Source organism: Molothrus aeneus, chromosome 10 (genome assembly GCF_037042795.1).
Source record: "Molothrus aeneus isolate 106 chromosome 10, BPBGC_Maene_1.0, whole genome shotgun sequence".
NCBI classification, from domain to species: Eukaryota; Metazoa; Chordata; class Aves; order Passeriformes; family Icteridae; genus Molothrus; species Molothrus aeneus.
Genome location: NC_089655.1, coordinates 3827997 through 3855848, shown reverse-complemented (window position 1 = coordinate 3855848; position 27852 = coordinate 3827997). Strand labels below are relative to the sequence as shown.

The following is a 27852-nucleotide window of genomic DNA, read 5'->3' as shown; positions in this document are numbered from 1 at the left end:
GTTGTGGCTGTATGAGGTACATAAGGGATGGGATAGAGAAAACCACAGCGCCCATTCCTGAATCCCTTCTGACAACACCGGTGAAACACCTGGGCACGATGAAGAGCAAACTTTGCATAGCCCAGAGTACCCACACTGCACATCCAACCCCAAGAGACAAACTGGCTGAACCCTTTCAAGACTGCAAAATGGAATATATATGCCACTTCTGATCAAAGCTTAAGCAGTAAAAAGGAGGCATAAAAATGTGAGCTGGAAAAATCTGGTTGAATGTCAGTGGATCTTACTGTCTCCTATAGAATAGAATCACAGAATGGTTTGGTAGGAAAGGACCTTCAAGCTTGTTTTGTTCCACCGCCTGCTGTGGGCTGGGACACCTTCTACAGTTTGCTCCTGGCCCTCAACATTACATAATCTACACAGTTTGCACAGCACAAGAGCAGCACTGTAATTATTGTCATTCTAAGATTATGGAACAGCATCATCCTTTTATGTCTAGATGGCAGCCCGAAATAGAAACTTAGGAAAACTAAGGTTACAAAGAATTGGGTGAGAATATCCAGAATAGATCAAGAGGGAGTTCCTAACTTCTGCAGCGTTTAAAAGAATCCTTCCCTCCCTTCTTCCCCCCACATACCTCACTCTGCTGGTAATGCCTTAGATTGCACCTCAAACCCCTTTGCCAAGATATGAAACAGTTCCCAACCCTAATAAAGTCCACTTCATAATCACCACAGAGCTTCTTGTGGAGTCCTTAGGAACCTGGGAGTGTCGGCGCTGTGTTTTATTACCCTGGCAACATCAAACAAATACTTCACCAGTTGTGCATGCTCTTCTGTTCCTGCAGCACAAGAAATGTGAGGTGATAGCAGCAGTTTAATTCCCACCTTTTCTGGTCTTACCTCTGCTTTTAATTTCAACATACACACACAACTACTGTAACTTTCCTAATATCAAAGTTACAATATCGTTATATAAGAATTGTATCTTACAATGGAAAGGGTTTCATTTGAATGAGCAAAATCAAGCTAACATGAAAGACTACCATCCAAAGCTGAAATAAACTTGGTTTGCATGTGTTAAAAACACAAAACCAGTGTGAATATGGACATTCTCCTTACTTCTTTAATTATAAAGATCAGGAAATAAGAATATAAGTATATTAAATACTATATCTTTAATCTAAGTTCTGAAAGAACTCAGTTCTGAGTAAAGGCAAGATAACAGCACTATAACTGGAGGAGCAAAATAATATATTCTTAACAGAGTTAGTTCATGACACTGAAGTGTCCTGCTGAGGAGACTAAAAATGAACTGATTTAGCAATTTCTCTAAAATATGAAGGTTAAATGCACAAGTGCATGGGGGATAATCCATATTTCATCTTTAGGACCTGAACTGCATTACTCACCCTCCACTGCAAAGGGTGCTGGCTGCTTCCCAACATCCTGTCTTCTCCTCTCAGGCTCCTTCCAAAGCTTCATTTTCAAGTTTACAGCTTGAAGAGTTTCACTGGTACAAAGGTACATGAACTGCTCACATACAAAACCCTCCAATTCCTTTATTCATGTTTTCAGGATGTATGTGGTACGTACAATTAACATTACACCAGCTACAGCACCTCTTGCAAGAGGTACCTCAACACAAGTATCCCAGAGCACCAACACAGACACAGACACTACAATATCACTTTGAAATTATTTCCCCCCTCCCCCCTTATTTTTTTTATTTCATTGTTATTTAATCTTGACAGCTAGGGCTTCTGAGCTGTTGGAGATTCTTTGTGGCAGATCCCCTAGTGCAGTGGCACTGGTGTAAGAAGGCTGCTTTAGACACTGGAAGGTCAGAATGAGAACTGAATGGGGTAACTGAAAGAGGTGCCATTTCCACTGCTGGAAGCTTGGCTGCTGTCTGGGTCCATAGCTGTTTGTCAGCCTCCTGGAGTCCCCTGCACAACCTCCTGCCTTACAGGTGTCTCCATACCTGACACATCAGGAGTTAAACAGTGGGACTGGAAAGACTTTAAAAAGGGATGAGCCTGAGAGAAATCTTTGTTCATTATGACAAGATCAAGGACAATCCCTTCAGGTCACCAGGCTTCACGTGTCCATCTGTTCCCTAAACTCATCCTTTTTTATTCCGATGCTCTGCTTAAAAATAAACCCAAACTACAAAAAGGTTCAGCTCCGTTCTGTACACGTTCTCCATTTCCAAAGTCATTAGTCTCCGTTCAAACCTTCTCCTTTCGCTTCAATTTGGACACTTTCTTGACAGTTCCATTCTTGTTTAGAAGCTTCAAAACACGATCCTTGTGATCCAAGACCTTTAGCATGGAGTCTCGAGCCTCATTGATTTGATCCATCACGAGTTTACACCTCTGCATGTTCCCCTGAAAGGAAACACTTGTTATTAACCACAGAATGCCTGCTCTGAGCAGTGCCTTCCCTACCTGTGCCCCTTGTAACTGATGACACAGGAAGTGAACCCACATGGGGTTTTTTAGGACAGCTTTAGCTTTTACTAACAGCAGTAGGAAGCCCTGTAACCAAGGGTATGGTTTTGGGTTTTGGCCACAGGACCCACCTGTATCAGTTCATTGATTCGATGCAGGTCATCATCGGTCGCTGCCTTTTTCTTAGGAATGAGTCCCTCCTGCAGGGCAGTCAGTCTCTCATACACATCGTGCTCCAGGTTTGTCTAAAAGACATCAGCCCTTCATGAGAAGGGTCACTGCCAAGCTGGCAAACACTCGCCCATGTTAACAAAGCTCCACAGAAACAGTGACAATCCATTCCCCTCTCAGCTGCTCTTGTCAGTGATTCAGAAGATGGAGCCTCTGACAAAATGTGGCACTATCATTCCTTTTAACATCCTATTTACAGGATCGCTCCTCTTCTGAAGAAACATGGATCCTACCACAACTGCTTCCCCTACTGCTCACAATACTATTCCAGGAATGCAGAGGTTTTGGGGAGTTTGGTGCTAAAATGCAGAGCACCTACCTCACCCCCAACCTGAAACAGAAGCATCCAGGAATGTGGATCAGTGCTGCCTCCTCAGATCAGCCGCACCATCCCAAACAGACGCTTCTTCAGACCTGTGCATCAGCAGGAGGGAGTTGCCAGTTTTGATCATCTGTACAAAATACATCAGCTCTTATGTCTGGATCAAAACCAACACTCCAAGTTTCCAAGCCACTTATGCCACATTCCTGAGAAAGGGGAAAGCATGTCCCACTCCCTTTGGGCACTATACACCAGCTCCTTTAGGGAATCCCAGTGTACTGACTTTGTAAGAATGTCTTCCTGCCTTACACAGCTTCATGTTCCCCCAAGTTGCAGGAAGCTCCAAGCCCCATGCACCTACCAGCTGTAGTAGCTGCGCTGCACAGAGATGGACCTTCCACCCTTGTGCACGACAGGACACACCCTTCTGATTGGCAATCTCTTGCAGCATGGCCTTCTTCTCTTCTGTCACCAGGAAACACAAGAATACAGGACTCAAACTTCAGGAGTTGGCCAGGCCTCTCCTCTCAAACAACAATAACCCAAGTTCTGCTCCCCCTACTACCTAATACATGACAATGAGCAGCATTTTGATTCAGACAGGGAAGTGACTTCCCATCTGCCATTTATCTGCCTGCTGGTCTCACTGACTAGCAGGTTATCTGTACTTTCTGAAAGATTATATCACAATCCATTTTTTCTCATTTAAAGAATGTAGTGCTCAATGTTTCAAACACCTTGCACAAACAAGTAAATGGTCCATCTTGTACAACTTTTACTCTCTCCTAGATGTATTTGCACAGTTGTGAAAACCCAGTCTGCTTAAAAATTCTAAAATATTAGCTGAAAAGTCTGGAAGACAGTATCAGACCTCTGATTTCCTAGCATTGGGTAAAAAGGTCTTCTTTAAAAGACCATTTGTTACTTGACAAGTTAATCACAGACATTCTGTATTTGGTGTAACTGGCAAGCGTTAGGTGGCCAATGAGAACCCTCAGCTGCAGCCTATCACCACAGCACATCACTTTAATGAGGATACCCTTGGTGAGCACCTTTCTATCCCTGCACAAAAGCAGATCCATCAATAAGCAGAGCATGTTCTCATGTACAGAAGCAGAGCTGACTCAGTGCAGCCTCCTTCCCCCCTCGCGTGCTCCCTGCCCGCACTGACCTTTGACGCGCACGTCGCTGTACCTCTGGAAGTGGTGGTAAGCGGCCTTCCAGGGGTTGCGGTAGTGCCGCAGCAGCGTGATGGGCGGCCTGGGACGCACGGGGACGTATCTCACACCTTCCTCATCTGCAAAAGGAGCCACAACTGCATTGTCATCCAGGAGTGAAAGCAGGCTGGAATCCTCAAGAACGCCAGCAGCAGGTCAGTAAGTGCTGCCTCATACAAAATGTGTGTTGAGAAAATTCATTTTTCCTGACATTTTCCCAGCCCTATGATGCCACGGACATATTTTATGAAAAATCCTTTTGTTAGGATCTTTTCTCCTGAGAAGGCTCAGAAATGAAACATAAACAATAATTATCTGCTGCTGTGGAATGCAACAGGTGCCTCTTTGATTGATATCATGTGGTTGTTTTTAATTAATGGCCAGTCATAGTCCAGCTGTCTCAGACTCTCTTGTCAGTCACAAGATTTTATTATCATTCCTTTCCTTTCCTTGCAAGCCTTCTGATTAAATCCTTTCTTCTATCCTTTTAGTATAGTTTTAATATATCATTTTCTTTTAATATAATATATATCATAAAATAATAAATCAGCCTTCTGAAACATGGAGTCAAGATTCTCATCTCATCCCTCATCCTGGGACCCCTGTGAACACCACCACACTATACAAAAAGTGGTGAGGAACAGATAAATGGATTCTCTATTACTCATATTTAGGAAGTGGGAATGTGACAGAGCACCTTCTCTGAGAAACAAACAGAAGAGAAAATACTGAATAACAACAAAGACAGCAGAGATGTCATTACCTATATACTCCTTTGGAGGAGACTTTCGCTTCTCTGCCTTCACCAGCAAACTTTTGGCAGTGGATTTCTCATCATCAGTGCTGTTTGTTTCCATCATGTCCCCTTCCTCTGTGGAGATGACATGCTGCTGCTTACGGGGTTTCTTCCTCGGTGAGGCACCAGGAGGCAAATCGCTTGGAGGCATGGAAAGATTGTTGGCCAGCAGTGCCAAAGATGGAGACACAGTACTTGTAGTCAAAGGAGGGACTGCTGAGAGGAAGAAAGACAAGAACCCAATCATCAGCATCAGTGGGAAGATAAGGCACTGTTTGAACTCTACCCTCCAACAGTAGATCCTGTTTCAGCACAGTGTGAGGGGTGTGATGTGCACCAGATATTAAGCCAGCAGTAATTATTACGACAAGCCTACAAGCTAAAGTCTTTAGTGCCTCATATACATAAAGAATGAGAGCAGAGCTAATTGTCTGTCCCTCAATTGCTTCATATTTGAAGCTTATGTTAATTCAATGTTACAAAAAGGAGTCACGCTAACATCTCTCTGTGTTACTGTAAAAAACCCCTCTGTATGTACACCAGCACAGGTCACTGTCACAGTAAGCAAATCCCTACTCTCTCATGAGAGGGGAGTCAGATGGAATCAAAGCAGGACTGCAGCACTCTGCTTGCAGGGGTCTGCTTGTACTGCCAAGCCCTCAGCACTGCTCAGCAGGTCACTGCACCAACCAACACACCTGTGCAGCTGGCAGCAGCATGGCAGGTAATCTGAGGGAACACTCCCTGAACTTGGAAGGACAATCAGCCATCATAAGGCTGCAGCACAAAATTTCTGGGGTGGGATCTCTTGAAAATTTGGCCACAAATGCCAGGAAGAGACAGAAGGGCCCCAAAGAGCTTAATGCTATCTGCCCATGCTCCAGACACATCTGCAGCAAAGAGCTGCTTTCTCACAGGACAACTCACAGCTTCAAGGAGAGTGATAAAACCACTCTGAAACCCATGAATGTGGGATGCATTCCTGTCACTTTGCCACTATACAGTGCCCAATAAGATCTGTAAGGATCTGAATTTACTGACCATGCCATTTGATAGCAACTGTGGCCAAGCTGGAAAAGTAAGGCAGTATAATGAACATTTTGTAAAGTTCTAGAGAAAAATATGCATGAATCACACAAGAGCCCTAGGAAATCTTGCTCTGGCCATGAATTCCTCACATACACGAAAGGCCACTGGACCACAGTAGGATTTGTAAAAAATCTGAATTCAACCAAGCTATTCCATCATATGTCAGTACCACTGCTGAGCATGAGCATTTTAGGCAAGGAATTCACAAAGACTCTTTGGAGTTGGATCATTTGAACATGAACAAAGCAGCCACAATAAGAAGTGGATTCATGGGAGATTAGGAAAAAGGCAAAAAAGATCTTTATAAAGCATATGGGAACTCTGGTGCTCTGTGCTACCATGGAAGACATGTCCTTTCATTTTCAAGATGAAACTGTTGAAAAACCCTCCTAATCCCTCCACTGTCTCAAAACCAAAAAGAGCAACCTGATGATTCCCAGCCACGTACCAGATACCGGCCGCATGATGTCCATAGGCTCCATTTCCTCTTTGATTTTGATCTCTGGTACCACAGGGCCCAGCACTGCTGACAGGGCCCCACTCATGGTGGATGGAGGAGCAGGAGCTGCCACGATGGTGGTGGAGGTTGGTGGAGCAGCTGCCACAGCTCCTGGGATAGTGGACAGGGCTGCTGCAGGCTGGGAGGTGGGGCTGGCGGCCGCAATGATGGTGGGGATGGCAGAGGGGGGCTGCTGGGAGCTCGGGGGCACTGTGATGGTGGGCTGCTCACCACCTTGGTTACACACTGCCTCCATAGACACAGGCACTGGGGTGGCCATGGACACGTGGATTTCAGGCTTTGGCTTGCCCCTGTAGCACAAATAAAAGCAAAGAGAAATGAAGTGAACTGTATCTCGGTTGGGAGCACCCAGCACAAAAGGAATGAGCCAAACTGCAATCAGACTATTCAGTTTTTCCTGTACCCACCTGGCTCAGTAAAGTGTTTAACAACAGGAGAAGGTTTAACCTCAGTTATAATTCCTCCTCCTCTCCCCTTCCAATCTGTATCGATTACAGATTAATCTAATCTTTCTATCTGTATTGATTACAACTTTTTTCCATTCACTGTGACAAACAAATCTCATGACGAATTCCAGGTAACTTCAAAATGCTTGTAAAAGGATTAAAACAGTTTTACAATGCAGCCAAGAGGAGCTTTTACCCAAAACTGTGCTGGCCCCATCCTCTGCAGGAGCTCCCACTGTGGCTTACAGTTATAAAACAACAAATTGTAAAGCCACTGAACTCAAGTGAAGCAGGGCTGAAGTTGCATTTACATTTCTTTAGCATTAATTTTCAAGTACTATAGAAAAAAGTTTTGAGGTCTATCTCCCCAACACTAGCAGAGGGTTTTTGTTTGTTTCTGTGGAAGCTCATCACTACAACTTTTAAAGGTAATTTCCTCAGCTTCACAAACAGCAGAACTTGTCAAACCTGTTCAAGTTTGTCACAAATTCAAAATAGATTGTTTCCCAAAAGAAAGAAAAGTACTCCAATAGTCAAGGAACACAACTCAAGCAAATATAATGGAACTATTATGCTGCAGGTGGCTGTTCCCTAAAGTCTTACCCAGCAGGCCTTGGTGACCCAGACGTGCTTCGCATCGTGCTCTCCACACGTGTGCTGGCCACTTCAGGGGGCTGAGGGGGAATTAAACTTTTCCGGACTGCCAGCCTGAAAGAGACAGACAGATCCAGGATTCCCACCTCCCTGGTGCAAAGACAAACACCCCTGAGAGCAAAGAAATCAGCTCTCTTACACAAACCAGGACAGGAGTTATGGCTGTAGCACTGCTCTCTGTCTTCAGTGTAACCAAGTTGCTACACAGAGTCTCATTTTACTTTTCAAATTAGCTATTTTATTTTCTTTTAAAATAAAAGATAAGTTGCTCTGGCCTAGTCTCACCCAATTTAGGGCTTCTCCAAGCATGCCAGCTTTACTTTCATCCTGTCAGTGAGAACACTTTGATGCAACTGCCAGGCTCCAGCAGTGGACAAAGGGGTCTGGCCATGCCACTGCTGCTTCAAGACTGAGCAAATCCTCTGGAGCTAAACAGGGCTCAGATGGGCATCTGCTCCCTTTAGCTGGACCTGACTGTCAGAGCCTGACTACAGCACCTCAAGGCCAGAGTGTGGATATTAGGATGATAAGGCTGATTAAGATCTTTTAGACACTATTTAGTCTCCCATGGGACTAAAAGTCAAACTGCTATCCAAAAAAATCAACAAATTGAAACAGTCTTTAGTGATCTATCTGACTCTTTAACTTCTCTTTCAGTTTTACAGCCTACAGCTTCTCTGCCTTAAAAAAGGTTTCTACCCACATAAAAAGTATGCAATTTTAATCTCACAGCACACATTAGTGCCACACATTTTCAGTTGCTAGCTGGGAGGAAATGCATTGTTAATTCTAAAGCTGTCTCTTGCCTCTTATATTAAGGCATTTAAAAATAGACGGGCAACATAAAATATTTTAAGAGTTTAAGTTACTCCCTCCCTTTTTCCTAATCAGTTTTCACAGCAGGGTACTAATCCTATCCTTTCCACTCATCCACATATTCTTCCAAGAAAAGCACTGAAGAAAAAGCACCCAATTCTAATTTTAGTAGACTATGAACTCTTTCTTCTTATCACACTAAGCAAGAAAGCCTCAAATCCACTTTCTCTCCAAAGGTCACTTTCAAGACCTAGGAGACAAACTGTCCTTCTCATTTTATTATTGACACTACAGAAAATTATACCCTGCCCTGGGGGAGGAAAAGAATTGTTTCACTGATCAGCAGGTTACTTATAACCATTGCTGACTGAATAATCTGCTGGAGTATTCCTTATCTCCACTGAAATGGTTCCATTTGGCTGGGTGGATGGCACAGAAGTGTCACCCACGTGTCACCCCCAGTTCCACTCACCCATCCGTGGCTGGTTTCTTGCGGAGGATGCTGGGCCGTGGGGAGGAGCCCTGGGCTGGAGCACTGGCACTGGCACTCTGGTTGTGGGTTTGCACAACTGTAGTTGCTGCAGATGCAGTGTTGAATGTGTTGCTAATAGGATTGGCTACAATGGTGGCTCCATCTGCCAAGACTACTGCTGGGAAGGATGGACACAGACATGGCAGAGACAAAAACAGAGAGTGGAAAGCAGCAGTTACTTAAGGGAATGTGATGACAAAGCAGGTGTCTGCAGAGCAAATGCTGTACACTCTCTGAGTCCCTCAGTCTCTAACTGCAGTGCTTTCAGACTCCTTTGTAAGCAGTGCCTTTGCCACAAGCAATCTGATCACTGAACCTTCTGCAGGGAAGAAGGAAAATACTTCCTGCCTGACAACCACTTCTAGGGAAATTATCTTCTCCAGAAGACAAGGAAATGCAGAAAGCACTAGGGAGATCACCTACACAACTGGGTCAACAGAGCAACCCTTCTGATAGAGCCCATGTGGCAACACACGCCAGCTGTATGTAAGTGACATCAGCTGTGTTTGCATTCTGCCAGCCTGTCTGGCCAGCTGAGGGATGCAGAGCACGTGCACAGCCAGGAAGTCCCTGTGCAGTGCCTGCCAGCTGTGCAACAGCTTCTTCTCTTGGATGCCATCTCCCATTCCTCCTCTAAGTTCTTGGGGCTTCATCAGACCAATCACCTACAATGAAAGATGGTTTCTGCCACAGCTCAAGATCAGGTTACCAGCAGCAGAAGGTACCTGGCTGGACTCTGATTGCTCCTGGGATCTGATGCACAGCCAGAGAACATCACTCACTTGTAAATTACTTTTGCTACAAGGCCTTACTGAAGGCATTTGTTTAAGCTCAGGCACTGCCAGTCTTTTCCACTGAAGTAACCCATCCAAGGCTACCCACAGGCTCCACCTAGCACGCTTTAAAAATAAATCACTTCAGAAACAGCCAACAGTATTTGCTGGGAGAGTATGTGCCTGGATGTATTCAGTGTCCACCTCTGGACCACAGAGACTGTAACAACATCATCAGTCACAGCCAGATGTGCAGGACAGCAGCTCAGCTGCTTTGTCTCACTCTGGAGTGAGGACTTGGCTGGTTGCTCTTACCTGAGGTTTTGGTGTCTCCTGGTGGCTGCTGGGCCCCGATGGGCGCTGGCTGCAGCCCCTGGGCGCCCATGGGTGCAGCAGGGTGCAGTCCCTGGGTCCCAATGGGTGCTGGCTGGATGCCCTGGGCACTGATGGGGGCAGGCTGGATGCCCTGGGCACTGATGGGGGCAGGCTGGATGCCCTGGATGTGCCGGGCGTGAGAGGCATCCACTGTCATCAGCTGCATGGGGTTCAGGTGCACGGTGGAGGCCACTCCCACACCGGTCTGAGCCGTGATGGCCGAGTTGGGCGCCTGGGCTGAAACTGGAGCAGCACACACACCTCAGCAGCAGCAGGTCACCTCAGTTCCCCCTCCCACCTCTTGCTCAAAAATACTAACTTTTTGAAGACTTTTTTTTGCTTTGAAAAATTCATTTGCCCATCTGCTTGTTGCAGTAGTAAATACGAGAGTAGGGAAGATTGTCTGCCAGAGGAATTAATTACTGTTGATTTTAATTCAATTTTTTATTTCTAATTGCAGCAAGAGAGAAAAGAGCAGTTTAACTCTGCTTTTAGGTAGACTCAAATTACAGTCTCAGAATGCTGTGCTCTATTTTTGTTCATTATCTTATTTTACAGTGCTTGTAAGTACCAATACTTGGCATTTTTCCCTCCTTAAAAATAGATTAAAAGTAATCAGAAACCTAAGTAATTTATTGTGCTCTGAAGCTGACTCAACTCTGAAGTTGAACACAACCTTATCTGGCCTCAGAACAGGCCAGATATAACAGGGATCCAGTTATAGGCTGGATCCCACAGCTCAAATGAACAAAATTATATTTCAGTGGCAGAACAATGTTCCCAAAAATACACCTGCTCTAAGCAGCTCAATCATTTAAATAAATTCACAGCTCTAAACAACTGATTCCACCTTTTCAGATCCACTATACAGTGCATTACAGTTCTCCCATGCAGCACTTAAATAACACTTGCAGACCCTGGATCTCCAGATTTCCAGGCTATGCAGAGCTGCACCAGGATTTCTGCAGCCACACACAGAATGCAAGAGTGAACTTCCCAACAATGGCCTTGATTGCTAACAATGCAGAACAAGCTGGTTTTATCATTGTCACAGGATTTCCATCAAGATCTTATGCTGACAAGACACTCTAAAAACAGGCATCAAAAACTGAAAGCAGGTCCCTGAAAATGGCTCTGTATAAAGTGTGGCACATTTATTCTCTTTGTCAAAACATTGCTGTTGCAAAACTTTCTATCCAACAAAATCCTTTTAGGATACTAAGTAAAGCACAACCAGCATTTGGAAAACCAAAATTCTGCATTAGCTCTCCTTATCTCAGTAATCTTTTAAAAAGTCTCCTCTGAAATGCTCTGTGCCCTTACCCAGCTGTGCTCAGCATAGATGTACCTTCCTCCTCATACCCTGAATGCTCTGCTTTATGTTGCCACCACCAGCTGCCATAATGAATACCTTCCATGGATTCTTCAAGTCAATTTAACAAGTTAATTAAGTAAAATGTCTCTGTCAATAAGCTCCTGATGAAGAACATACATCTGCATTTATACAAATGATCATTAGCCTATCAGCACCCCAATATCCCTCCTGAACTGGAACCCCTGACTGTGTGCAATGATGTCCTGTCAGGGAAGGTTTAGATAGGATATTAGGAAAAAATTCTTCACACAAAAGGTTGTTAAACCCTGACATAGGCTGCTCAGGGAAGTGGTGAAGTCCCCAACCTTGGCAGTATTTAAAAAAAAATATTTTTATATAAATATACTAAATATATTAATATATATAAAATATATAAAAATATATTTCCCACTTGGGAAAATGTTTTAGTGGCGGCTTTAGGAGTGCTGGATTAATAGTTAGATTCGATGATCTTAAAGATCTTTCTCAACCTAAAGAATCCAATGATGTTATACTTTCCTGTTCAACAAATGGGCTTTGCCACCTCCCAATCCTTCTAAATTTCCTCTGTACTGCTCAAAGGTATCATGCTGCCAGGAGACACAGATATTCCATGAAAATCCACATCCACAATCTGCATGTTCTTGCAGTCTGGATATTGGAAATTATCACATTATAGAGAACAGCCCTAAACAACCTGGTAAGGTAAAGTGTTCCAAATTTTGTCACAGAATCACATAAGCTTGGGTTGTGCATAATTTTTTGGACTGCAATATACTGTGACTGTTCAAATGCATTAATTTCTCAATTTTTCTAAAAAGAACACTAATGCAAGTGTGCAATGCAAATTAGTTTTTCCTTTTTTGGTTCAGGTTTCTATCTCAAACTGTACATTCACGTGAAAAGATATTAAAAGAGCTTATCAGAACACCAGGGAATGAAGATGTATCAAAGAGTTGGCTTAGTTTGGAGGAGCCAAACTGCTTTGATTTGTAAACTCAAAACTTCTACTTATAGACACAAAGCCCTGGGATATCAAATACAAAACTCCTGAAAAAACATCAAATCATCAGAGACTTTTTGTGACTAATTGTCAGAGTTCCTTCCATCACTAGAGCAAGCTGCAAGCTCAACAAAGCCCCGAGGCTGCCTGCCCCAAGCTGGGCTTACCTGGGTACTGGCGGATGGTGGACACGGAGCTGGTGATGGGGGTGTAGGTGTGGGCAGTCAGAGGGTAGGCAGAGGGAGGGTAGGTGGGTAAGAAATACTGGAACTGGACAGGCACCGACTGCCTGCAGGCATCAAAAAGAGCAAGTGTTACACAGAGTTCAACAGGTGACCCTCAGTGCCCTTTAGCACTCCCTGAACTACCAAATCCCATCCTCCCCCTCAGTTTTTACAATGTTATTTCCACCACAGCAGAACAGGACGCTCAAACACCCTACTCACACACTCTCTCACGGGTAGAACTGTTGGTTCTGCTCACCTGTTGTCATTTCTGGTTTCCATGGCTACTGGGTTTGGAGATGCCCTGTGGCTGGACAGAGGTATGAGGTTACTCCTCTCTGCTGTGTAGTCAGACTGGATCCGGGGAGAAGTGTGGGTGATTTGCTGGGGAACCACTTTAGCTGCATAAAGACAAACATGTCATCAACTGGCAGTCAAAGGAAAGGCAAGTAAACACTGCAAAGCAAGATCAATAACCTTGTCAAACAAAACAACCAACACTACTCCCTTCCCTCTCAACCCAAATCAACCCACCCTTATCCACAAATTATTTCCTGCCCACAACAGGCCAAAAGAAAAAGGAGAACAAAGCATTTCTCATCAACTTATATCAGAATGGATGGATATTCTAAATACATATATAAATGATACTTGCTAACAAAGTCAATTCAGTGCTCAGATTAAGTTAGTTTTTTTAGGATCAGCCCAAACCATTCTGATGTCAAGAACAAGAACACTGGAAATCAGCCCAAGGCAGACAAGTGTCTGTGGACAGAGGTCATGAAAAGGAAGAAAACACCTACAAGAACTTTACAAGAAACACTGATGTATGAGATACAATTTCACTCCTTGGAAATTTATGGTTGGGGAAGAGATTACAAGATTACAAAAGAACAAGGAGGTCAGCAGAGAAACAGATGAACAAAAGGAAACTTATGCAGTTCTGTAGGAAACATCTCAGGCACATTCCACAGGCATCCAGGCAAATAAAGCCCCCACCTTTGGGCCTTTGTGTTTTACATTCAAGTGAACACACTAATCAAATCCAGCTAGGCTACACCTAACACCTCAAGAAGCACATGAAGTAACTTACAAAATCAACTATGAAAGCCATGGTCTATCACCAAGCAGTTAAAACTTTTAGAGTATCCAATGCAGGTTTTGAAATGTCAAAAGGCCCAAGTTTGTCTAAAAATTCAACAGAGAAAATGAGGCATTTTGTTACCTGCTCCTCTTAGAACATCTATTTCTTCCTGATGTAAAAAAACCATTGAATACTAGATGTGTTAATTGGTTTCTCCCAGCTCAAACTGATTTTCTTTCCCTCCTTAATTTGCTAACATGCACAAACACTTCCAGCATGCAGAGAAAAACTGAAGCATGAGTTACACACTTGTCTGAGAAGTGAAATCACTCACCAACTGGGATGTTTGAGGTTGTGACAGCTGTAGCATGGGAAGAATGTGAGGGCATTGTCATGGTAACAATGGTGCTTGTAGGCGCTTGGGTGTGAGATACAGAACCTGAAGGAAAAAATCAAACTTAACAGGAGATCCTTCTATGGAGCCCTACCATGCCAGTGTATCCATATCCTTAAGAGGGCAAAACCCCCAAACCAGACAACCTCCCTGAAAAACTCAGTAATTTCACTCCTGAAGCCATGCACCTCCAAATGCAGCCTTTATTATGAAAAAAATATTTGCTCAAAAATTATTGGGTTCTAAATTCAAAGAAAGCCAACACAGAGCAACAAATCCCATCCCTCATGATGCTCCCACAACAGCATTATGAATACTCACCAGCTGTGGTTGCTGAAGCAATGGTATTTGTTGCCAAAATAGGTGCCACAGTTGCTGCTGCCACTGGAGTACCAGTACTGAAAATGGTTTTCTATGAAAAAAAAACCAAAAAACTTAAAGTTAGAAGACTACTACATTTAACATCTATAGTTAGTATGGAATCACCTTGCACCAACCATACAGAACATTAATTTCTAACTCATACTAACTCTTCTCCAAAAGGTGATCTCAGCCTGCAGGCTATAAACAAGTCCCAAGAAGCAGCAGGAGGTGCTGTGCTGGCTGCAGCTTACCTGGGCCATGGTGTGGAGCTGTGGTTTCTGGGTGCCTATGGCAGGGTGCGAGGGCAGCGTGATGCGCGTGGCCGTGTCCCGCGGCTGCGCCGGCCGCTGGATGCTGATGGCTGCAGAGGGGGGGTGCTGCTGGATGGACAGCGTGGGCCGGCTGCAGAGCAAGAAAAGAACTCAGCAAGGGAACCTTCTGGAGACTGAGTGTGGGAGATACAACACAGGCACACACATCAGGCCTCAGTGCCCTCCCCGGGGACAGCAGCGCTGCTGTCAATCACGTGGCAAAGCAACATAAGGAATTTGAGCTACACTGTCCCCATGTGCCCTGTGCACCCAGCCAGGAGTTATGATAACTCTTATCAGCTGAACTTCATCTCAGCATTTCGTGTCACTTTTCACTGTGTCTTTGTAAAAAATATAGGCCAAATACCCACAAGTTCCTGCAACACAAACTCTGCTATCCAGGGAACAGGACTACAAAAATGATTCCTTAAGGTCTTTCCTTCTCATAACACAGAGCCCTTATAAAGCCCTTTTACCCTTAAAAATGTGTAGAAGTTCATGCTTATGCCCATTTTATTCACAGAACTTCAAGGATTTGCACTGTGCAAGCATTACTATTTTCATTTTATATCCTCCCATAAGTAGAGGATTATCAGCTCAGGCTGATTAACATTTCCCCTTTTTCCCCTTGCTGCAATTTCTCTCATATTCAGAGTTTCTGTAGGCTTTACCTGAGGGTTGACTCTGTGGCATGTGCTGCTGTTGTGGTTATAACAGGGGACTGAGCTCTCGTGGCTGAGACAGTTGCCACCACTGCAGGAGGAATAGTGCTTGATGTTGTCACAGGAGGACGTGACTATTTAGAAAAAACAACAAAAACAAAACATCAGAGAGAACATTCAGAAAGGAAATTCTGCAGTTTAGAGGACAACTAGGAATTACTTGATTAAAACTCGCTTCCCTGCACCTCGTCACTAAGTTTTGGCATTCTGAGACATTTCCAGTCTTTCTGAATTGATCTGCAAGCTCCTAAGCAGAACTGTCTTGGTTTTCAACACACATACAGCACAGGAACCAACAAAGTTAACATTAAAGACCTTGAAGGTCTTTAGGAAAACCTCAAAAAGTCAGTTCCCTTCAGAATGAAAAGAAATTCCAGTACACATGAAGAGGTAATTGGGATCCTAACCGAAAGCACAGTGGGAAGATGTTTAACTCTCTGTCCTAGGGCTAAACACTAGCACTGCTGTAGGGAGACAAGATCTACCATCTTCTCCTTCTACAGGTACAAAAGCCAAGATATACAGAAGCATATTATAGTGAGATTTCAAAAATTCTACATCAATTCAAATACTAAACAATAAATTAACACCAGCACATTGGACCTTTCAGACTTTAAAACTTGAGCATGTCTGAAAGAAATTGTCTTCCCAGTTTCTAAGCACTTTGGAGCTAGATTAAAACCCACTAAGTCTATGAAAGAAATACAGCCAATAGAGCTGGAAGAGAGCTGACAGTGGCTGCAGCCCAGTGCACACAAATAATTAGAGGTTATACATTACAGCTGAGTGCCAGGAAGGATTTGGAGGTCAGTGATGTGCAGAGCTGCCTGGCTGCTACCTGCCTGGATTGGCTGGTGGATGATGTGCTGAACTGCTGGCTGGGCTGCAGCTGCATTTGGCAACTGGGAGGCTGGTCTCAGGACTGTGGTTACTTTAGAACTGGACATCACTGCAGCAGCTGCTGCACCTGGGGAAGAAACCAAGCACGTTAAGATTCAGCTCCATCACAACCACAGACACACCCTGACATCAGCTGGTATTTCAGTTCTAATGCATTTCATATTCAGGGCAGTTCATGATGTTGGTGTAAAAATAAGGCTTTCAACAAATATACCTAAGGTTTACAAAAAAGCATGTGTGGAGGGGCAGGTATTATTTTAAATTAATTTGCTTTAGAAGTATTTCTCATTCCCCTATAATAGCCTTGTGTTGCACATCCCATGTTTTCTTATTCCAAGCTATGGAAGTCAATAGAAATAATTCAGTTTGATTACTGGGCCAATGTGTAAATAAGTCATCTGATACCAGCAATGATCTCACTGCAGCTGATGAAGTTCAGAAGAAAAATACACTTGCAAAAGAAGGAAACCAAAAGAACAAGGAAACACCACACAAAACAAAACAAAGAGCTACACCTCCCCCCAAAAAACCAAGACCAAAACTCCACACTATTTAAACCTGCAACTGATTAATTTGTCTCCTGTCTGATGACTCCTGATCATAGTGAATCACAGTAGCAGGCAAATAGCCTTGCAATAAGATGATGGACTGGATTGTGTATTTTCTGTACATGTCCTCCATTGAAATTACCTCAAAAGTTAATATTCAAACTCAGAGAAAAAGGGGAGGTAAAAAAAGAAAATGTGTACTGAGAGGTCAAGTTTGTGGCAGCTGTCCCCTCAGAATCAGGTGAACAACACTACTGTAGCTACAGATAAACCTCTACAGTCCTTCCACCTGCTCTAGTTAAAGAAGATTGTGTTTTTGCTCACATCAATTTATTTTTCTTGAGTGATCCAGCAAATAACATTGAGCATAAAAGGAAATAAAACTGACAAATGATACTTGGAATTCAGATCAATTTAAAGCTGAACTGCAAACCCAACCCATAAGACTTTGAAAGCAAAGCTGCAGTCAGAAATCTGCCAGGCTGTACTGAGCACAGGGCTGCATTAAAGGGCTGATCTCCTGTTTTACAAGCTGTAGCATCCAAAATGCTGGGAAACAAGAGCCTGTAGTTATCACCAGCATTTAACTCATGGGAAAATGCAAATGCACATAATATGATGTGCTAGCATGCATAACAATGCATGAGTGGTCCTGTGACAGGGGGACACAAGAATGTGGCTCACAACTGCCATAGGTGAGCAATACTTGCTACCCAGAATGTACATGACATTTTGCAGAGCAGGTGTGTCTCTGCCAGTGGATGTTTATTCTTGATTGTTTTAACACCAAAGAATTAGAATAACAGATGTGCTGGTATCTGCCAGCATTTTAAACACTGTCACGTGGTTCTGCCCTAAATGGCTGAAGGCAACATAATTCTTAAAAGGCCAGCAATCACTCACTCATGCCAGCAGTTGGCATGAATCTGAAAGGAAAATCTGAAGGAACAGCTGCATTAGCAGTGAGGAGAGTTTCAGAGGTGTGGGCTAAATGCAGCAGCTGAGAGCCTGTGAGCAGAAGGCAGGGACAGCACAGCTGGATCTTTACCTCGGGGCAGATGAGAAGCTCCAATGTGCAGTGGAGGCCCAGGAGCACTGCTCCTGATGATGGACATCTGCACGTTGGTGGCCATGATATGATGCAAGTTACTGGGATGCCCCTGCAGAGTTCAAGAACAAAACAAGTCAGCTGTGTTGACAAAAATCAGTGGCCACAGAATCACCATATCTCAGCCTCAGAGACAGAAAAGAGATCCTGGAGGAATACTTGGTGTACCAAGGCTGCATGCATTAAAAGCTGAGTGGAGAAAGAGGCAGGTGTTTGTACAGGATAAAGTTACAGAGGCTGCTGCCACTGGAAGATGCAAACACTTCTCTGTTTCACTGGTGTGTTTTGATGGTTGGTACCTGGGTGACAGTCACCCAGCAGCCACCCACAAACAACCAGAGTTGTCCCTTCTAGCATTGGTGACATTAAGGCATAGTTTCATACCAATAAACTTGAGAGAATGGTAAAAACCTGGCAAATGCTGGAACAAATTCTATTTTTTTTTTAATTCTAGACCTCCTGGGGATATTAATATAAGATAAATCCACTGAAATTGCTGCATATCCTTAGCCAGACTAACTCAAGTCCACCTAAAGGCACTTTACATCAAAACCCTGAGAGGTTTAGTAATGACTGTTCTGACAAACTATTTTCAAACCAACAGGGCTGGCTCTACAGCCAAGTCAGAGGAAAAAGAAATTTCAAATAATTATCTACACAGACTCGCTCAAATTTTGTCACTCCTAGTTCAGTAAGAACACAGTGCAAACCCATGAACTGTTCACTGGTCTCCTCTGATCTCCTCCCAGGGAAGCTGAAGAACAGTGCAATAATGAATCCCAGCAGTTTCTCTACAGTAGAAATTCTCCAAGTGACACACTGGACACACAGGAGCATTTAAGGAAGAACCCAGTTTTTGGGTATGGCTCTGCCATCACAGCCTGGCTGTGCTATCTCAGCTGGATGATCCCAGCAAATCAGCAGCTTTGGAAAGAGATGGTGATAACCAAGCCTGAAGTTTAATGGTCCAGGCAGCACTGAACAGGGAAACCTGCTCTCTTTACATTCCCTCCTGCTGCAAAAGCCCACCTCAGCTGTACTGGTATTATCTGAGCATGCAGTGAGATGGAACAGAAAAGCCACCAAAAAACCAAACCTGTTGCCCACTGATGGTTGCCACAGGGATTGTTGGAGCCTGTGGGATGCTGCTTTCCATGGTCACAGTCACTTGCCCAGGGACCTTTGTGGGAGCTGAGAGAGTGGAGGGTGGAGCAGGAGCAATGGGCCGGCTGGGCATGGTGGGCTTCAAGGGAGGCTACAAGAAATGGAAAGACAGAAACATTGGCAACTTCAAATGAGAGCTCAGTGTTGAAGCAGTAATCATTCTGTGGGGTCAAAGCCTGAGGAGAAAGTTTATGTGAGTATGGCTTAATATTTGGAGAGCAAAGATACTGAACATTTGGTTATTCCAAACAAAGAAAGGGCATATATTGTCCTGGAAATATGCAAGTTCTGGCATGGGTCATCAGTGGAATCTGTCAGGGGTATGGTATTTCCCTAGTGGATATTACCAGTTAACTTTATATCTTGCAGAGAAAAATGAAATTTGATTGAAATCACTGCTGAAATACTAGCAAGTCCTCAGTGTATCATCTGGAACAGCCAAACCCACAAGACACTGCACAGTTAGCAGAACATGCAAGGAAAGCTTCAGAAACAAAAGCAGGGAAGGTTTTGGTGTAATTTACTTTTTCTCAACACCTACTCATACAGATTGGATTTTTTTTCCCCAATGAATCCTCTCATTACCTTCATAAGTCCATCTGAAAAAGAAAGTGGCACAGCTGGAGTCAAATGTGCTGGTGGTGCTGTCACTGTCACTGGGGCCCCAGACTGGACAGGGTGGTGCTGTGTCAGCATCTGGACCTGTGGGTATGGCCGGACCACCACGGGCTCCTGCTTCTCCTCCCGGGGCTGGATGGAGCCACTGGGGCCCATGTGCTCCCTGGGAGCAACTTCTGGCTCACGACTGGATTCCTCACTCACTAGGGAGAAACAGAGAAAAAGGTCAGAATTGTTTGAAAGCTCGCTTTGGTCACCCACTAGGTCAGAGATGGGACTTTGGAAATATCTAAATTAAAGAAGTTGAGTCTTACAATTAGACATATTTCAGTGAAGGAAAAACTGGGAATTCTAGCACTGCTTCTATCTGTTCCCCTCAGAACTGATGGGCTGGGCAATGCTGGGGCAACCTGGGGTCAACCCTGAAGTCCAACTAAACACCTTCTTCAAACACTGATTAACTAAGTTTTCTTTCAAGTGAAAAATATTTAATAATCTAAGTAACTGCCATTGAGTCACAGATCAAACCGCATGAAAAACTGCACACTTAATGCAGTATGTATGTGAATATCGAGCAGAAGAAAGGTACAAAACCTCTTGAAAATGAAGCTGCTCCCCCAGTCACTTTTGAAAACCTGTCACCGTGGCACGGACAGCAGGAGCTGGGATCACAGTTCCCGCTCCATTTCCAGCTCCACGAGATGCTGAGCGGGACAGGCACCGGCGCGCAGACACCGGGCAGCCGTGGCGCGTCCCGGTTCCGCCGGCGCTGTCCGGAGCCGGCAGCCGCCCCGGTGCTCTCCGCACGCGGACCCGCGGCAGCTCCCAGCCCGGCCCCGGGGCCGCCTCGCTCCTCCCGCCGAGGCGAGCGGCAGAGCGCGATGGGCAGGGCGGGGTCCCCGGGATCGCTCCCCGCCCCCGGAGCCGACAGCGGCGGGGCCAGGATGGCGCTTACCTGTGGCGGCGGGGGCGATAATCCCGGCCGAGCCGCTGGTGGGGATGGGTGGCGGCGCTGGTCCCAGGGCGGCGGGAGGCGCGCCCGAACGGGGGAACTGCTGCGAGCTCATGTCACCTGCGGGTCGGCAGCGCGGCCGTTATGTCGCGACACGCCCGGCCCAGCCCCGCCGTGCCCGACCTCCCTCCGTCCCTCCCGCTCTCCGGGCGCGGCCCCGCGGCCCCACCCACCCCGGCGCGCCCGCGCGGGCGGGTTCGCGCGGCGCCCGGCCAATGGCGGCGGGGCGGCGCCGGCCAATCAGCGCCCGCCCTGCGCGCCCCGCCCCGCCGCGCTGGGCCGCAGGGCCCGGATGTGCCCGGCAGCGCGACGGTCCCGCCGCCTCGGGCCGGGCCGCACCGCGCCGCTCTGCCCTGCTGCCGTCTCTTCACGATACCCCCTCCGCGGCGCTTCCGCCGGCCGGAGGCTCGTTGCCCCCCTGCTGCCGTCGCGCTGTGAAGCGGCGGCCGCCGCCCCCTACCCGCAGCCCTTCCTCGGCGCCAGCCCCGGCCCGCAGATGTGGGCGATGCCGTGCGCCCGCCACGGCAGTACCTGTGCCCGGGGCGGTGCCGTGCGCCGGTCCCTGAGGCCGGTCGCCCCGCGTCGCCGCCGCTGCCGAGCGCCGCTTCCGCCGCTGTAGCTGCCCGCACCCGATTGGCCCCGGCCAGCCCCGCCTATCCCGAGTTGCCGCGTTTCATTGGCTGTCGTGCCCGCCCCGCGGGGCCGCCGGGAGATGTAGTCCACCCTGGGGGTGTGGCGGGGACAGATCTCGCGAGGCGCGGGAGGGGCGGCGCTGTGCCCGAGCGCGCCATTGGCCGCGCGCCGCGAGGTCTCCGAGGAGACGCGGGGTGGGCGGGACAGGCCGCGGTCACCGCCGGGCCGCGCTTGCCCCCACGGACCCGCCACTGCCCCGCCACCGCCCCCTCGGACCCGCTCCGCCCGCACCCCGAGCTCCGCACCCCGTTGTTGCTCTCCACACCCGGCCAAACCACTTCCCCCCTCACACACTCACTCTAAAAGTCCCCAGCACCCAGTCTGGGAAGTGCCAAGAGGACACGGCGGGAAGGCGTTGGGCGTCCCTGAGGAGGGCACGGAGGTTGTCAGCATCTCAAAAACCTCCCAAACCTGCCATAATTCGGGCGGTCCCCCAAAACTCCCTTGGGGGCCACCCAAAGTGTTCCCACCAGTCCTGGGAAGGGGACACAAGGACATGGCGGGGCTCTGGCGCTTAGTAGCCCTAACCCCCTAAAATTCGGGGGGGTACCCAAAGCACCCCGGGGATTCCCCGAAGTCCCCAACCCTCATCCTGGGAAGGGACAAGGGGATATGGGCGGGGTACCCCTATCACTGGGATAGAGGGGAAAAATTAAATAATAACAATAATAATAAACCCCACAAACTTCGGAGACGACGCACATCACAGCCCTGAGAGACCACAGTGCAGGGCTGCCTCGCGTTTGGTTACAGACACATCAGAACACCATCATTCTTCATGATATTGTTCTCATGATTTGAGGCTCAGACATGAACTCAGCCAGACACCTGCCACTTTCAGAGTTTTAATATTTTAAAACGAAACCAGGAGGAAAACATTTGAAATTTCAGGATCACATGTAAGTAATCCTTAGGTCTGCCTCGCAAACCTTCGTGTTTGTTGTGAACAGGAGCAGAAACAATGTTTGTATTAGTGCCACGAGCAGCAGTTTGTCGCGGCGGGTGTCACTCTCCAGGACCCGCGCCAGCCAGCCTGTCCTGCGGTTCAGGTTCCCTCCTGAAACGTTCCCTTCCCCCGTGCCTGGCTGGATTTACAGCGTCCTTCTGGCTTTCCTCGTCTCTCCTGAACTCCCAGAGCCGCTGCTGCACCTCCGTGCACCTCTCGGCAGGGCCCCGGTGCCCACGGAAGGCTCAGAGGGGGCGGCGGGGGCAGCGGGGCACGGAGAACACCCAGAGCCGAGCGGAGCCCGGCACGGACAGGGCAGTTCTGATGGAGAACGTGTAAAGGGTGCAGAGAAGATAAATAAAGAACGGCTGGTTTTAACCTGCCGTATGCTGCTTTCACTTCCCCTCCCGTCCCTACATTGTGAATAACCGAGCAGTTGTTTGCACAGCGTGTCCTTCCAGCAGCACAGGCTGCCACTGCTCACGGGCCAGTTAATATCACAAAACCCCCACAGGTTCCGCCTTTGCTTCGGGCGCTACCTCCTTAAACCGAGACCGCACGGCAGCCCGGGCACAGTCTCTGCTGCGGGCACGGCCCTGCCCCAGGCCCGGGCTGCGGGCGGCCCCGGCCTGTGCCCCGGCCCCGTCACTGCGCGGCGCCGCCGGCTCGGAGCGGAAGCGGAAGCGGCGCGGGCGGCGGGAGCCGGGCGGGCGCGCGGCCGCTCGCAGGTGCGGTACCGCGGTCACCGGCAGCGCGCGGCGGGGCCCTGATGGAGCGGCGGCGGGGCGGGACCGCGGCGGGCGCCGGCGGCGGCTGGGGGGCAGCGGGCGGTCGGGGCGGGCCCTGCGGAGGGACCGACACCGGCGGGGTCCCTCGAGCGGCCTCCGCGCCCCGCGGGGGTCGATCGGTCGGTCGGTCGGTCAGCGGGACCGGGGAGCGGCGGAGGCTGCGCTCGGGTTTAATGCTCCGCACCTGAGGTTGCCGGGTTTAATGTGTGTTTTGAGCCCTGGCTGCTCAGCGCTTCAGTGGCTGATTTCTAGTCGCGGTTAAATCGCTGTGGTTTGGTGTCAGCGGCCGTAGCAGGCAGCGGGAGCCCTTTACAGGACGTGCTCCCCCGGTGCGATCGGTGCCCGCTGTTCTCGGTGATCTCTGCCGTGCACCGGCTCGGTCCCGGTGCCCCAGCGCGGTGCCTGCTGCAGGACTTGCCCCTCGCTCCCGCTTCCCTTTGCCCTGCACCCGCCTGGCACCAGACTGACCTCGCAGGACATGGTACTGACTGTCAGTGTGGGCTGGTTTATTCCTTCCCCCAAGACTGGATGTGCAAGCTGCCCGGAGTGTTTTAAACGGAGTAATTGGAAGAATAATAAGGAGGAAAAATATTTACACTGCTTTGAGGTGTCATAATCAGATTGGGTTTTGCTTTGTTACCTGGCACAGAGCTGGATCTCCTTGTGTCACTTTTGTTCATTGCCTTGCCTCTTGCCTCTTTTTCCGTGGTGTATTTTTCCTTGAGATATCGGTCATTCCTTTGTTTTATGGCTGTTATTATTGAGGACTTGTAGATATTTCTAATCTGCGGATTTTCAGTTGGCTAAACTGTGTCAGGTGACAAATATGTCATTTGGTTTCTTTCCTGTTTCATACAGAAAAAAGCCTTTAATTCAGTTTTTCCCAGAAAAGCAAGCACAAGAGAGCAGCATAGGAGCTTTAGCCACGAGAGTGCTGCTGGGTGTATTCATTTACCTATTCCAAACTCCAGTGTATGATTTTCAGAGAAAAAGAAGGACCCATCTTTGGGAGGAGCTGTGAACTGTGGTTTTTCCTTGCACTTGGCAGAAGCCAATGTTTCACTCCACAAATATTGGCTGAGCTTCCCCCTCTGCACACAGGGAGTGATGGCTGTGCCCATTCTGAGATGCCATCTGTCTGCTTCCCAGGTGTGGCATAAAGCAAATGTCGTGTGCAGCTCACCAGGCTGCTCTTTGGAGATCACAGCAGGAATTTCTGGTTTTATTCCCAGAGAAAGAACAATGCCTGAGTTATTGTTGGGAAACATTTGGCTGGAGGGGTGTAAACTTTTAAAGAGAGGAGGATTTGGTTCGTTTATTTATGTATATATACAGGTAGCTTAGAGCTACAGATTTATAACCCTGTTCTTTATATTGAGATGGTAATGAAAAAGAGACAGAAGTTAGATCCTGGCAGCTTGTTGGCTGTGATATATCTAGAATTGCAGCAGGACGTTTTTTCAGGTGCAGGTGGGACATGGAAAATGAGTTATCCAGGAAAAAAAAGATAAAGAAATGAAAGAGTACTTGAGTGCATATTGGGAGTGTAGTAAATATAAATATACTATAGTCAGAGAGGGGCAAAAAAAGCTTAAACTTTTGGAGACTCTAATGGAAAGCCAACAAAAGAATTCAGGTCTTCCATAAGCTTAAGAGTTGTGGGCAAGGAAATTCCCCTTTGCTTTGTTTTGGGATGTAGGCCAGAGAATACAAAGGCTTGAAAATACACACAAGGAAGGACAATAAAGAAAGGGAATAATTTGGGGTTTTTTTGGTCACTTCTCACAGTAGGTTGTATCCTTTGAGTCTGTTTGTGTGATGTCATTCATTTTTCAGCTTTTAAATTTGTTGGTGCTTGGTGCAGTCAGGAAATACTTGTTTCTTCATTCCCCAAAAAACCTAAAGGACTGACTGGGGTTCCTCACCCTTGCCTGGATCAGTCCACAGCTGCTGGGTCTGTTCTGACATAAAGTGTGATTTTCCTTCCCATACTATGAACAGTGGGTTGCTTTCCCTCCCAATCTGAAATGCATGCACTTTGTAAAACCTCTTAGAACAAGAAATATGTGGTGTTGGTGTCCTGGAACAGAAGCAAGCTTATTTGAAAGCATAAACACAGAGGAAGATGGAATTGATTTAGGTTTAATTGCATCTCAGGAGTAAGTTTGTAAATTCCTTGCCTCTCTTCAAGTTTGTGATTTTGTAAGCCCAGGTGAGGGGATGATAATCTTATTAATGTATTGCATTAAATGCAGTTTTAAAGTCTTAACATACCTCTCAATATATTTGAGATCCTGTATTTATAAGAAGAGACCATGCAAGACTTATTATTTTCCTTCATAATTTTCAGTGTCCTATAAAATGGGAATACTTATTGCAGTTCTTGGAGTCTGGTTCAGCTCTTCACTTGTAAAAGCAGATTCTAAGGCTGTGACAACATCTCTAACTACAAAGTGGTCTTCAACTCCTTTACTCCTTGAGACAAGGTAAGTGCTTTGTGATTTTCTTCATTGTCAAATCAGAATATGCTTAAAGTAAAGTGTTCTCTTTGTTATGTGGCACTTTAGTTTCTGGTCACTACCAACAGTAATAACAGGGGAATGTGATCCCTGTTGTGCATGGGGAGATAGGAGGAGGATTTTAGAGGAGGCAGTAGTAGTTGTTTTGTGTGATAAATTGTTTCATTTTGCACTAGAACAAACATTAATAACCAGAAACAATTACATAGTTGGTATTTTTTGCCTTATGAAGTTTTACTCAAAGCATTAGATAGAGAGTTCAGCATGGTATTGTAAGATTCTGTTGCTGAATGTATTTTACTTCAGTGTTGTAGCTTTTGATACATGTCTGCTGCTTGTGTGTATTTAGCTTGGTAAAACTTGACTTTAACTTTGTTCATGTGAATTTTGCATTGATTAAAGTCAATTGCTTTGCTAAGAATTGTGCAAGTCACCCTGGGAACATTTATTCTATGGTATTAAAGACTTTATTTCTAAGATGTTGTGTAAAAAGAAAGCACCATGCTGTCTTTTCAGTGCTACTCTGCTTAGATCTTTTGAAATCCCTCATTGTTTAATTTTGTCATGTTTTAGTTTGGAGATGTCAGTAGGACTTTTAGAATTTCAAGTTAGTATGGGCTTAATTTTGTATCAATTAAGGGTACTGCCAAATGTGGAATTTTGTCTGTTTTACTGCAGATTGTTTCACATGAAAATAGTTGAGCATGGCTTTCATTCAGAGGACAGGTGTGTCCTAGGTGAAATTACTTTTCTGTAACCTTCTCTGGAGAAGCTGAAGCCTGAAAGTTCCTTAAGCAGTAAAATGCAAAACACACAGGTTTTAATGCCAGGCTTTAGATACCCCGAGACTGTGTTACAATGTGACATTACTGGGGAAGAACTCAACCTAAGAGAGTGTGAAACAGTAAGCAAATAATCAAAATAACGTGCCAAAGACTTGATCTGTTGTAGCCAGAGGCTTTGGGTAGGGCAGGGTAGTTCACCTGGGATGAACTGCAGCATGATGCAGCACTGCAGTGTAAAATCCTCCTGCTGGTCACTGCACTCACCCAGCCCTGCAGTTTGGCACCCAGGTGTTCCAGCAGCACTTACCCTTGGATTGGAGCACACAGTTACTGTGGCACTGAGCAGGCTCCAAACCTCCTGTTGTAGCATCCTTTAGCATGGCAAGTGTGTTACAAGTGTAGATGTGATACAGTGTTTGTGCCTAGCAATGTTCAGAGGATGAATTTCATTATCTAGCCTTCTATACCTGCCCATTATATGCTTCATATGTGGGAATTATAACGTGGTTTGAAGCTGTGACTTCTCCTTTTGCTTGTTCAAGAACAAGCAAACAGAAAACCTCCACCAAAGCCCACCAAAGCTCATAATTCCAGTTGGTTTCAGTAAAATAAACAAAAAGGTGTGTTTCTCATAAAAGAGGGATAGCAAGGAAATGCATTAGGGAGGAGAGCTCCCAGGATGGACCCTGCTGCCTGTTAGTGGCATTTAAAGGATCAGGAGGTGCTTTACAAGCTGCTTGCATGTACTCTGTGTTTGTCCTGGTCTGCAGTGATTATTTGTTTGGGTTTGTTTGTTTTTAGCTTTCCTGCAGTGCTTTTGCTAGTTACACAGTTTGCTGATACAGGTGGTAGGTGCTAACTTTCTGTAAAGCATTGCAAGGTATCAGATTTATAATTTGAGAGAAAATTTGTAGGTCTAACTCACTCTTCTCATCTTACTTAGTGAATTTTTATCAGAAGAAGGTCAAGAAAAATTCTGGAGCTTTGTTGAAGCTAGTGAGAATATTAAGACAGCTGAGCATGATGGTAAGATTTTATAGTTTTTTTCTCAGTGCTGACTAATAGTTGAAAAGTATACCACAGTGTTCTGTCT

At 46.3% G+C, this 27852-nt stretch overlaps 2 protein-coding genes across 6 annotated transcripts in view; one reads left to right on the top strand and one right to left on the bottom strand.

Annotated features, from left to right (window-relative positions):
* Positions 1–1541: 1541 nt before the first annotated feature.
* On the bottom strand, positions 1542–21642 carry SAP130 (Sin3A associated protein 130). Of its 5 annotated transcripts, none has more exons than XM_066556818.1 (21): positions 21560–21642; positions 20972–21088; positions 19984–20219; positions 19331–19489; positions 18175–18286; positions 16521–16645; positions 15628–15752; positions 14897–15047; positions 14604–14694; positions 14223–14327; positions 13064–13205; positions 12748–12869; positions 10164–10466; positions 9016–9193; positions 7677–7781; positions 6556–6917; positions 4986–5234; positions 4177–4302; positions 3367–3470; positions 2584–2697; positions 1542–2389 (listed from the first exon to the last, which is right to left on the bottom strand). In XM_066556818.1, the coding sequence occupies exons 2-21, from the start codon at positions 21081–21083 to the stop codon at positions 2231–2233; spliced, it is 3180 nt and encodes a 1059-aa protein (XP_066412915.1). In that variant the 5' UTR covers positions 21084–21088; positions 21560–21642; the 3' UTR covers positions 1542–2230. The 5 variants fall into 5 exon arrangements, with proteins under 5 accessions (XP_066412915.1, XP_066412917.1, XP_066412916.1 ...); XM_066556820.1 differs by having other exon boundaries at positions 4986–5231; XM_066556819.1 differs by having other exon boundaries at positions 9016–9190.
* Positions 21643–23350: 1708 nt separating this feature from the next.
* UGGT1 (UDP-glucose glycoprotein glucosyltransferase 1) overlaps positions 23351–27852 on the top strand; it is a 40539-nt gene continuing 36037 nt past the window's right edge. Inside the window, exons 1-3 of the mRNA XM_066556336.1 lie at positions 23351–23395; positions 25806–25941; positions 27703–27785. Coding sequence (XP_066412433.1) covers positions 25817–25941; positions 27703–27785 — 208 coding nt within the window. The 5' untranslated portion in view covers positions 23351–23395; positions 25806–25816. The remainder of the gene's footprint in view (positions 23396–25805; positions 25942–27702; positions 27786–27852) is intronic.